The sequence below is a fragment of the Periophthalmus magnuspinnatus genome, chromosome 7 (assembly GCF_009829125.3).
Source record: "Periophthalmus magnuspinnatus isolate fPerMag1 chromosome 7, fPerMag1.2.pri, whole genome shotgun sequence".
Taxonomy (NCBI): Eukaryota; Metazoa; Chordata; class Actinopteri; order Gobiiformes; family Gobiidae; genus Periophthalmus; species Periophthalmus magnuspinnatus.
In genome coordinates this window covers 11,496,568-11,508,302 of record NC_047132.1, presented here as the reverse complement: position 1 = coordinate 11,508,302, position 11,735 = coordinate 11,496,568, and the positions used below count along the sequence as shown (strand labels likewise).

The following is an 11,735-nucleotide window of genomic DNA, read 5'->3' as shown; positions in this document are numbered from 1 at the left end:
TATCCCCAAGTAAAACATTGTTACAATATTATAATGTAAAAAAACATGTGCTTACTCATTTATGACACTTAAGAAAGAATAAGAAAAAAATATCAAATAGACAATGAAAAACAAATTTGAAAAGCTACTCGTCATTTACAAAACTTGAGGCGGAGACTTCCCGTTGAGGCTCGTATGTGACATTACGTACAGCATGTAGAATACCATAGATACATTTACAATATATTTTAACGCCATATTACATTGACAGTTTCAAACCCATAGTTTTGCTAATCTAAAAAGAAGACGTTTATATTTCGAGTTGAGTTAGCACAAAATGGTTTCTCAGCAAACTTAAGAGCTTTAAGGCCGAAACAGGCACATTTTATACAGTATAATGTATCATTTCGTTTTATTCATAAAGCCAAAATAACAGTTTTGGTCCATTGTAAACAAATAGGTTGCGTTCACATAAAGAGAGGTTACATAAAGGTTCAGACTGAGCTGGAGACAGGTCAGAGTTCTATGGTGGGATTTACTGTTTAACTGCCAGACTGCAGATGTGTTGAGCAGCTTTAGTATCGATATCAAAGTATCAATATATCAGTACTGACTCAGTGTACATGTGGGTATCGATACTGTTATGCAAATATTGATACTGATTAGCATATGCAAATCTTTAGGCAGGCATCAATTTCAGACCAGTGGTACAAGTCATTTCCTCATTGTTTTGTCACCTCCAGCAGCGTTTGGACTGACCCATCTGTGTCAGGTGTTCTGTTTGTCCTTTGGGGTATATCTGAAGCACTTTTGTATACATATATTTACTTAAATCCCTTCACGCTTAAGATGAGACACAATATCGGCACAGATACTGAAAAATTACCTGGAACGTATTGCTGTACGTATTGAGTGTTTAATTGGAAGTAATAGCACTATTTAGAGGCTGATTTTAATGTAGAATGTTTCATACTGTTTGAACTTTTCCTCATACAAAGCTCTTCTGTAGTTATTTGAAGTATAAATTAACAGTTCCATAACACAGGTGGATCTCTTGTGTAATAAGTTAACTGTGTTTTAAGAAAATAAGTGCCATTCTCCGTCCCTACACTGGTATCGGTTGATATCGGGCATTGGCAGATATGTAAAGTAAAAGTATTGGTATTGAAAATGAAAAAGCTTGGCCCAGTACAGATCTGTATAAGCAGCTCTTAAGGTCAAAATAAGTCTGCTGTGTACTGTCTGCATCTATTTATAAAGCGTTTTTAATCTCTGATAATCAGGAAGTGTGTGGGTTGCATACTAGTTGTTGTCAGCTTTATCGTATTGCCAAAACTCCACTCTGGTCTGTGAAAGTGGTGAAAAGTGCTTATAAACTCATTGTGGTGAATAATTAATGCTCTGAATGCATAAGGTAAGTGAGCAATAACTTTGTACCACTGCAAACTGTTTAAAATTAAGCAGTTTTGTTTTTCACATTTGGTAAAAATCTGATACAGCGACTTTAATACGGCAAATTTGTGAACCCAAGTCATGCATTTTGTGTTTCTATCTGTTTGTTTCTTTCCACCATAGAGTAATACTGGCCCCTGTCCTCCATCTGAAATGATAGAAAATGAAGGCAACCTATTTGAACAAAAGCATTATCATAATCTGTATATAGACGTTGTTAGTTCAGTGTAGCTCAGATGTGGCTCTGCTCGTGGCGTTGGTAAATTATTATTGCACTTCTTTCAGTAGGAAGTGAAACGGACTTTTAAAAACACAGCACTGTAAAAAAATGAATACCTACAAAACTTAAATTTACTTGTATTCTGAATATTAACACTGATTTTGAGTAGCTTTGACTGCGTGATATCTTGCATCGACGCATTTTGGGTGGAGAGACACAGGAGATTTCATGGTGGTCACGTGTGCTGGTGTCAGGGGGCTTGTTTGATGTTAAGGGAGACGTGAGAAGGCAGCACACACTGACCTCTGACCTCTGCTGCGGCTGCACACACTGACCTCTGACCTCCGCTGCGGCTCTTTGAGGAGCTGTTAGTGCTTGTTCATGTGCAACGCTGTCTGGTTTGGTTTATTGTCTGCCACATAGCACCATCAAGTCGTGTTTTTATTCACAGTTGGCTCAGTCCAAAACCTCAGAAAACATGATTATTCTCCTCTAACATCATCTAAACACTTCCTGCGGCCCTGTCAAAATAAAACCATCTGCATTTAAGAGCTACTAAAATGGCCTTATAGTGAAAAGGTGTGAAAATTACAATGCACTAAAAGACGGTCCATAGAAGCAGGGGTTTCAGCTAAAGTCGCTGATGTAGGTGTCAATATGCAGTGAATTCAAACATTACATTTTATCATAGGCGTGGGACGTGGGGCGCTACGGCGACACAAGCCCCTCTGTTCAGAATACAAGTAAGTTTAAGCTTTTGTAGATAATATTTTTACAATGCAGCTACACAGTTCCTTTGTATAAGTTCATGTTGAGATGAATGAGGTCATCGTCAGCGACTCGGTTGAAGCAATAGGTGGACAGTGAGTGGATATTGCTTTCATTGTTTGATATGTTTCAGAGTTCTTCTCATGGTGAAGGTTCCTCATAGTCTCGTGGTTCTTCTGGTTCTTCGTACAGTTCAGTGGTTCTTATGTTAAACTCTGGTCCAGTGGAGGTGACGTCCACTCTATGAAGGCCTCTTTCTGGAGGGAGTACGGCCCAGGCTCGCAGTGCTCGACCTGTGGGAGAGACAGAGAAGAGGAAGAGTGAGTTATAGTAAGAATAGTAAGTACACAGCCAGCTTTGTCCTTGTTATTTTGACCTACGTCATCAGAGGTATAATACTCCCTACAACAGAAGCCTAGCCAGACTGGACTGTACTGGACTGGATAGGACAACACTATCAGTGTGTTGAGGGCCTTGAAAGTTCATGTTTCCTGGTGCTGGGTCTTGTACTGATGTAAATAAACTTCTTCTCTGTTAGAACTCCAGCGTCACGCATCTTCTCTCCAACTGTCAGGCTACTACATTTTAGTCTACAATACAGACCTCATTTAGTCCTGCTTCAGTCTTGGTTTAGTCCTGCTTCAGACCTAGATTAGTCCTACTTTAGACCTAGTGTAGACCTGGTTCAGGCCTGGTTCAGACCTGGTTCAGCCCTGCTTCAGATCTAGAGTAGACCTGGTTCAGGCCTGGTTCAGACCTGGTTCAGACCTGGTTCAGACCTGGTTTAGACCTGGTTTAGACCTGGTTTAGACCTGGTTTAGACCTGGTTTATACCTGGTTCAGATCTGGTGTAAACCTGGTTCACACTTGGATTAGACCTGATTTAGTCCTGTTTTAGACATATCTTACATGACTTTAGATGTATCTTACATGGTTCAGATTTCAGATCGAGTCCTGTTTTAGAGTTATAGTTACTCCTTGTTTAGCTCTAATTTAAGTTAAACCCAGGTATTTTCTTCTCTCTATACTGATAAATGTTCCATACATAGTCTTTACCTGCGTGAGAGTGTGGGCGTGGCAGTAGTTGGGGGCGTGTCGTTGGAGCAGCCATGTTGTAACAGGATGTCCATGCAGGTTTTACTTCCTGTTTTTCTGGCGAGCATCAGTGGAGTCTGTCCCTGGTCGTCCTTCAGTTTCACGTCCACGCCGTACTAAAGGAGCAGAGGAGAGATATCGATCAGGAGCCAGAGGATGTAACGTTATACTGGAAACTGAGCTAAATATAAGGCAGTGATTAACAACACGCCGAATAGAGATGAGTTCAGCAGAACACAGGAGCCTGTTTCATGTTGTGATGCTTAAGACTTAGATATGTAAAGGTCCTACATTACACAAAATTGAGCCCTGTGAGTTTTAAAACATTTTATTATGTTGTTACCTCCTGTTTGTTTCAGTAACACTCTGTGTGAATGAAACAAAACACAACTCCAGGTCTGTTTTTGATGAGGTAAAAACATTCACAAAAACAGTGAATCTGCCATAGATTTATATATGCCGCTGCCCTCTATCTGAAATTATGACATCATGTAATTGTAGAACATAAATGTGTTAACTGCTAATTGATACTTTGCACTGGCATCATGCTGCGGGTGTTCTGCATGGATGTCTATGGCAGGATGTTCAGCAGTTGACATGGTGACAGCAAACACTGCCAAAAACGTTTAAAGATAGTCTGAAGACTCAAGAAATAAACACAAAATGGATTTAAACAACACCCTCAGTAGAAGCGTTGATGGTCCTGTTTAGATGGAGCAGTGCCTACAGTTAGCTTCACACCCTCAGAGAATGTTGATGACATCAGCTGCAAAGTGCAAATACAAAAACAATCACTTGAATATTCTTCATCGAGTTACACCCACCCAGACCAGCAGCTGAGTCATGACCACGTCACCCAGTGCACAGGCCGCGTGCAGGGCGGTACCACAAGGGGGCGCTACAGCGGGCGGAGGGTTGATCTGCTCTTTGTTGCTGTGGGCCAGGAGCAGCAGGAGCCTGGGCAGGTCCCTGTCAGTCACGGCCGACAGGAGCCACTGGGGCAGGGCCTCCTCTGGCAGGTGCCGCGTCAGGACAGGTGCGAGGGGAGCCACAAATGCACGCTGCTCGTACTTCGCCCGGATCCAGGACTCTCGCTCCTCACTGGAAACAGAAAGATGGAAGAAATGTTGAAACTATTGCATCTTATTCATTCATTACATTTTTTTAATTCAACATTTATTTAAAAATTATGCATTTTATTATTTATTTATACTTTTGGACACCTTAGCATTGGAATTTCACACTGCCTACTTGCAGCAAATTGTAAGATCTTTGACTTTCTGCATTCCTAGGTTTCAGATTGATAAAAAATGTGTACTGTTGCCATAGTGATTAACAACACAGAACAAAATATATCTTTTGAACAGTTAAAATTCCTCAAAATGGCGCCTATAGACAGGAAGCTGAAAGTCTTAAATATGCCAGAAAAGTGAATTTATAAGAGGCCTGTTTCATCTTCCTGTTTATAGGCGCCATTTTGAGGACTTCTCACCACCACTTGTCACTACTGCACATGACTGTTTACGATATCTGTGTGTCTTACATTACAAGTAAATTTAACAACAAAAACCCCAAAAAAACTAAACAATTTAAAACCCGTAAACGCAGACCGTGTAGCGTTGGGCGTGGGCTTGCTTCTCCCTTGGGTGCAGCTCTCCCAGATGCTGTTGGCCGTGTGGTTCCCAATCGCTGCCAGGACTTGGGTCAGCTGCCCGGGCCAGTCATCGAGGTCCAGAGAGCGGACTCGAGACAAGTGAGTACCCAGGTTGCGGTGAATCCCAGAACATTCGATGCAGATCAGAGCCCCAAGGTTCAGACTGGCCCAGGTTGGATCTGAGAGACATAGGGGACACAAGTGCTCAGGGGAGAGAGGCGGGGAGGTGAAGATGTCCTCCCTGTGTGTCCATGGGGTCTTATTCTGTGTAAAAGCTGCTAACCCTGTAGCTTAGACCTCTACAAAACATGTCAATTCAAAAGCAGCAGTAATGTAGGGGTTAAGTCATTCCACTATCACAGACTTTGACCTGTTTAAATCTTCTCTTCTGAACAGACTGCCTTTAATCAGTAATGTAGTGACAGTAAAAGGCTCTAGAAATAAAGACCGACTCATTGATTGATGACTTTAGTCTTGGTGAATGTTTTCTTGTGCACTGTCTCTGTACAAATAAAAAGCAACCCCTCTCTCTGTAACTGCTGCTGTCAGACTCGTCATTTTGGTCTTAAAATGTTCGCATTAATCCGTTCTACACGATCCTGGTATTTTGATTTCGGCATTGTGTCCTTAACTTAAGATATGAACGTTAAGAAGTGACAAATCAGCTGCCTTCTTTCCCCGAGGTCACTCCTACCAGGGTTAGCAACAGGTTTGATTGACTATTACTAAGCACCCGCCTCCTGCTAAAAAGGGCGGGAAGGGGCGTTACCGTCAACAACTTCACTTCAGATTGGTTCTTTGGTTCCTATGATACTCGCAGCCAAAATTTCAAATATGGCTCCAAATAATAGCCCCTATAACTGCTCTAGCCTCGATGAGCTTCATGTGACTGGAGCCGAACGCTGTGGGCGACGTCACACTCACTTAGTCCACGTCTTTATAGAGTCTATGGTTTGTACACAAGTTTTCAGAGCAGTAGATTTGGTGTGTTACTCACTGGGCGCCTCACAGTCCACACAGAGCCCGTTCCCTTTAGCGTTTCTAATGGCCTGAAGAGCCACGGCCTCACTCTGACTGCTACGACGAGCCTGGACACAAGAAGAGGCAGAAAGAGAGGGAGAGAGGGGTTTAAACACAAGAGAGAGAAAGAGAGGGAGAGAGGGGGTTAAACACAAGAGGGAGAAAGAGAGGGAGAGAGGGGGTTAAACACAAGGGAGAGAAGGAGAGGGAGAGAGAGGGGTTTAAACACAAGAAAGAGAAAGAGAGGGAGAGAGGGGTTTAAACACGAGAGAAAGAGAGGGAGAGAGGGGGTTAAACACAAGAGAGAGAAAGAGAGGGAGAGAGAGGGGTTTAAACACAAGAGAGAGAAAGAGAGGGAGAGAGGGGGTTAAACACAAGGGAGAGAAGGAGAGGGAGAGAGAGGGGTTTAAACACAAGAAAGAGAAAGAGAGGGAGAGAGGGGTTTAAACACGAGAGAAAGAGAGGGAGAGAGGGGGTTAAACACAAGAGAGAGAAAGAGAGGGAGAGAGAGGGGTTTAAACACAAGAGAGAGAAAGAGAGGGAGAGAGGGAGTTAAACACAAGAGAGAGAAAGAGAGGGAGAGAGGGGTTAAACACAAGGGAGAGAAAGAGAGGGAGAGAGGGGTTAAACACAAAAGAGAGAAAGAGAAAGGGGGTTAAACACAAGAAAGAGAGAGGGGTTTAAACATGAGAGAGAGAAAGAGAGGGAGAGAAAGGGTTAAACACAAGAGAGGGAAAGAGAGGGAGAGAAGGGGTTAAACACAAGAGAGAGAAAGAGAGAGAGATGGGTTTAAACACAAGAGAGAAAGAGAGGGGTTTAAACACAAGAGAGAGAAAGAGAGGGAGAAAGAGAGGGGTTTAAACACAAGAGAGAGAAAGAGAGGGAGAAAGAGAGGGGTTTAAACACAAGAGAGAGAGAGAGAGATGGGTTTAAACACAAGAGAGAAAGAGAGGGATAGAGGTTTAAACACAACAGAAGGCAGAGAGAGAGGGGGTGGGGGTAAACACAACAGAAGATGAAGAGAGAGAGAGAGAGAGAGAGAGAGAGAGAGAGAGAGAGGTTTAAACACAGCAGAACAGAGAGAGGGCATTTGACTATTGACTACTGACACACACAGGAGGATGGGAGGGCATCTGACACACACCTTGTTCCTGCCGCTCTCACAGGACTGCAGACTGGCCAGGATCTGACTCTCGATAGCAGAGACCCAGGAGTCTCTCTCCTCTTGACTCTGAGCCTCAAAGTGCCATGTTTGACCCGTGAAGGAGACGATGATGAAGTCTGAGTTCTCCTCGTCTGGAACCAAAAGGAAAACACACATAAACAGACTGTGTGTAGTCAAAAGGAGTTATTATCACATTAGGAGTTTAATGTACAAATGATGGGATGTGATGACAACAACAACAAAAACACAAAAAACTGAAGGTTGAGAGTCTGATTTGTACGTGCACCTCTTCTCTTCAAACATTTTAAGACCGAAAAAAAGTAAAGTCTGAGAGAAGCAGTTACAGAGGTGCCACAGTTTTTCAATGTAAAGTGAACTGAAGCCAGAGTCGGTGGCGTTAGAAGTGCACCCATGATCACTTCCTATTTAGAACATGGCAGCTAGCAAGTTAGCTATGCCCATTTATATATACAGTCCATGGTTATTTCCTAGAGATCTGGCTTTGAAAACTGACTTCAGTGGATGAAGAACGAAAGTCATAGAATGTATTTGTTTAGATGGACACACGAGGCAGCCAATCACATGCCAGGACAAACAATGTCTTTAAAAATTATGATTAGCCCGTAAGAAACACCCTGGAGATACAAAATATACAACAAACTGGTGTTTTAGCTGGGGGTACCAAAGCCGCGCTATCCCTCGTGTTCATTTTGAGAATTTAACACTTAAATTTTAACATTTTTGTGAATACATCATTAAAAACAAAACAAAAGCTCTCATGATGGAACATAAAGTGCCAGTTTGGGTGAGCATGCAGCAGACAGAGCACATATGAAGTTCAGGGTTCATAACAGTGACACTCCTCCTGTTACCTGTTTTATTTATGTTTCTCAGACTACCAAAGCTTTTGAGTTTCCACATTTTGCGTTTAGCTGCGGAGCGAGGGAAGCACAGAGGAAAGGGAGAAAGAGAAGACGAGAAAGAGAAAGAGAAGAGGAAAAAGAGAGGAACAAAGGTTAGATCTGCAGCTGTGAAAGAAAGAAGAGTGTTTTTAATGTAGAGGAAATAAAGACACAACATATGCTGTTTGTGTCAAAGAAGAGCAGCCGATTGTTGATAAGTTCTGATGATATTTGTGACCTGGTTTAGTCCTGGTTCAGTCCTGGTCCAGTACTTGTTTAGTCCTGGTTTAGACTCGGTTTAGTCCTGGTCCAGTCCTTGTTTAGATCTGATTCAGCCCTAGTTCAGTGCTGGTTTAGTCCTGGTTCGGTCCTGGTTTAGTCCTGGTTCGGTCCTGGTATAGTCCTGGTTCATTCCTGCTTCAGTCCTAGTTCAGTACCTTCGGCCTGCCCGACTGCCGCGTCTCCTTTCTGGGTCATACTCTTCTTCCTTCGGTGCTTCTTGCGGTCGCTCATTGGAGACGACTGACTCGAGTCTTTCCCTGTGAACGGGACGGCGGTGCCTTCAAGAGCATCTGGAAAAATGAATTAAATTTCATAAAATAATGCAGTGGATTTAGCATCTTTAAAGACACCTAAAGTGCTTTACAGTGCACAATTATATGTGCATCATTATTCAAACTCAACCACATTTCAAGGAGGACTAAAGGGAAGAGTGAGGGGGAGGAGGGGTGTGGTCTGGAGATACAAGGAACAGTGTAATTATTATTAACAGGAATCCACACTTCAAACTTTGCCCCTGCAGCCAGATGTTTGTAATTAGAAACACCTGGCTGTGATCAGGACAGTCCTGCGTGATGTCACATAGTACTTGAAACTGCAGAGGCCACTGAAGGAACACTTGGATTTAGGCATTTTTACTCAGGGTTTAATTCCACTTTAATATACAGAAACATTTTGCAAAAACAACAAAATGTAGAATTAAAATATTTATATGGTACACACCGACGCTTTGTGCTTTGGTGGACAGGGACAAAGGGCAGTGCTGCAGTGCTCTATCGCCCCCTACAGGAGAGAGCCCGCCAGTGCGATCTTCAACCACAGACAGAGTGTTGGGACAGAGCTGAGGGACTAGAACAGAGAAAAGGGATTTAAGGGAAAAACTCACACATCAAAGATCATTATAGTCCTGGTGCAGGCCTGGTTTAGTCCTGGTTTAGTCTTGGTTTAGTCTTGGTTTCATCCTGGTTCAGATCTGGTTCAGTCCTGGTTCAGATCTGGTTTAGTACTTGAATAGTCTTCATCCAGGTTTAGTCCTGGTTTAGTCCTGGTATAGACTAGGTTTACTTAGTTCTAGTTTAGTCCTGGTTTGAATATGCTTCGTTTAGTTCTGGTATATATATATATATATATATATATATATATATATGGTTTTGTTAATCCTCAGTTAAATAGTAGTTTAGTCCAGATTTGGACCTGGTTTAGACCGGGTTTAGTCTGGGGCTTAGTTTTGGGTTAGTTCTGATTTAGTCCTGGCTTGGTTTAGCCCCCTCCTCTCTCACCTGTACTAGTAGTCTCCGCACTGGTCTCTTTGCTGATACCGTTCACCCCTGGGGCAGTAGGAGGCGCTGGAGAGGGTCCGGTTGGGGCTACAGCTCGTGGAGGTCGTTTCCCAGGGACTTTTACAGTAACGCGCAAAAGATCGATCTCCTTCCCGTGAGAGTTCTGAGAATAATCCTGAAAACAACAACAAGGAAATATTAGACTGATTTTCAAGTGTTTTGTTCCTGTGAGTCTTAAACAGTCTAGAGCAGGGGTGTCAAACACATTTTCACCAAGGGCCACATCAGCAAAATGGCTGCTCTCAAAGGGCCAGATATAAAATAAATCTAACTACTTTTTTAACTTGTTAATTAACTGTTTTTGTGTTTATTACTTATTCAAGTTACAAATATTGTATATGAATTTGCCTAGATGTAAAAATATGGCTGTGTAACTGTATCTCTTGGCAAAATGACATTTTAAGACCATCATATCTTTTAATTTACCCTGTCGAGGGCCACATAAAATGATGTGGCGGGCTGCATTTGGCCCCCGGGCCTTGAGTTTGACACATGTGGTCTAGAGAGTCTTAAAATCAATCTTTTGGAGCTACCTACCATGTTATAACGTTGTTCCTTCATCAAAAAAAGGAAGTCATCCTTGCATGTTTGAGTAATCTAGTGATGCCTCTCAGGCCCTATTCAAACCCTCCTTACAGTTAATTGTAAGATTCGGTACAAGGCTCCGCCCCCACAAGCCTACATCACACATGCTCCCACACGACAATTCTACATAAATGTACAAAAACATGATACAAAACTGTACACAGTAACTTGACAAACCTGATGTGATGTGCAGTAGTTTCATTAGTGGGATGCAGCTGATTGTGTTGTGAGAGGGTTCTGAAGGGGGAGTGACTTAGCGCAGGGAGCAAAGTGAGGGGAGACTCAGAGCATCAAAAACGTACTGAACTTTCTGAAATTTTAGCATTTTCAAAACAATAAAAGTTAGCATGGTGATCTAAATATGTGTTAGTACTTAATACCCTACAGAATTAAAATACTTCCTCTTTAAATATTTGTAAATCCAAAAATTAGATTTTGTTTAATAAAAGTAAGTCTTCTCTCCTCAGTGAGGGGAGGGGACTCAGTGTCATAGGCAGGGCTCAGGAGAAGATGATGCTTGTGCTGACAGTGTGGAAATCTGAATATTGATGTGATTTTTATAGCTCTATAGATCTGTCTCATATTACACTGGAGTTGGAAAAATACTACGGGTGATAATGGTACGTTCACTGTCTCTGTTTCCCTCATACTGTTACATGATGGTGCGTTCACTGACTGTATGTAAATCTGACCTCTCTTACATTGGAGCTTGAGTAGTAAACGGTGATAATATTGCGTTCAGTCTCTGTTTCTCTCAAACTATTACATGATGGTGTGTTCACTGACTGTATGTAAATCTGCCTTATCTTACATTGGAGCTGGAGTGATACAGGGTGATAATGGTGTGTTCACTGACTGTATGTAAATCTGCCTTATCTTACATTGGAGCTGGAGTGATACAGGGTGATAATGGTGCGTTCACTTCTCTGTTTTTCTCATACTGTTACATGATGATGCATTCATTAACTGTATGTAAATCTGCCTTCTCTTACATTGGAGCTAGAGCGTTATAGTGTGATGATGGTGCATTCACTGACTGTATGTAACTCTGCCTTCTCTTACATTGGAGCTGGAGTGATATGACAGTGTTCCAGTGTTGGACAGCGTCACATATTTCTTCTTCCACTCTTTGTTCAGTGAGCTCCCACTCCTCTTGTACAAAATGCTCTGTGGAGACAATAATAAACTCACAATGTAAAGCTGAAACGTCTACATCACAAAGATACACTATGGAACTTTTCTGGTGGATCTGCTTGTCTCCATTAAGATGTTATTG

At 42.2% G+C, this 11,735-nt stretch overlaps 1 protein-coding gene across 1 annotated transcript in view; it reads right to left on the bottom strand.

Moving 5' to 3' along the window:
• Window positions 1-2,239: 2,239 nt before the first annotated feature.
• agap2 (ArfGAP with GTPase domain, ankyrin repeat and PH domain 2) overlaps window positions 2,240-11,735 on the bottom strand; it is a 44,370-nt gene continuing 34,874 nt past the window's right edge. Inside the window, exons 10-19 of the mRNA XM_033970207.2 lie at window positions 11,522-11,626; window positions 9,815-9,989; window positions 9,258-9,383; window positions 8,693-8,827; window positions 7,333-7,484; window positions 6,166-6,256; window positions 5,125-5,347; window positions 4,339-4,615; window positions 3,476-3,630; window positions 2,240-2,712 (exon numbers count right to left, since the gene is read on the bottom strand). Of these exons, the coding sequence (XP_033826098.1) occupies window positions 2,661-2,712; window positions 3,476-3,630; window positions 4,339-4,615; window positions 5,125-5,347; window positions 6,166-6,256; window positions 7,333-7,484; window positions 8,693-8,827; window positions 9,258-9,383; window positions 9,815-9,989; window positions 11,522-11,626 (1,491 nt within the window). The 3' untranslated portion in view covers window positions 2,240-2,660. The remainder of the gene's footprint in view (window positions 2,713-3,475; window positions 3,631-4,338; window positions 4,616-5,124; window positions 5,348-6,165; window positions 6,257-7,332; window positions 7,485-8,692; window positions 8,828-9,257; window positions 9,384-9,814; window positions 9,990-11,521; window positions 11,627-11,735) is intronic.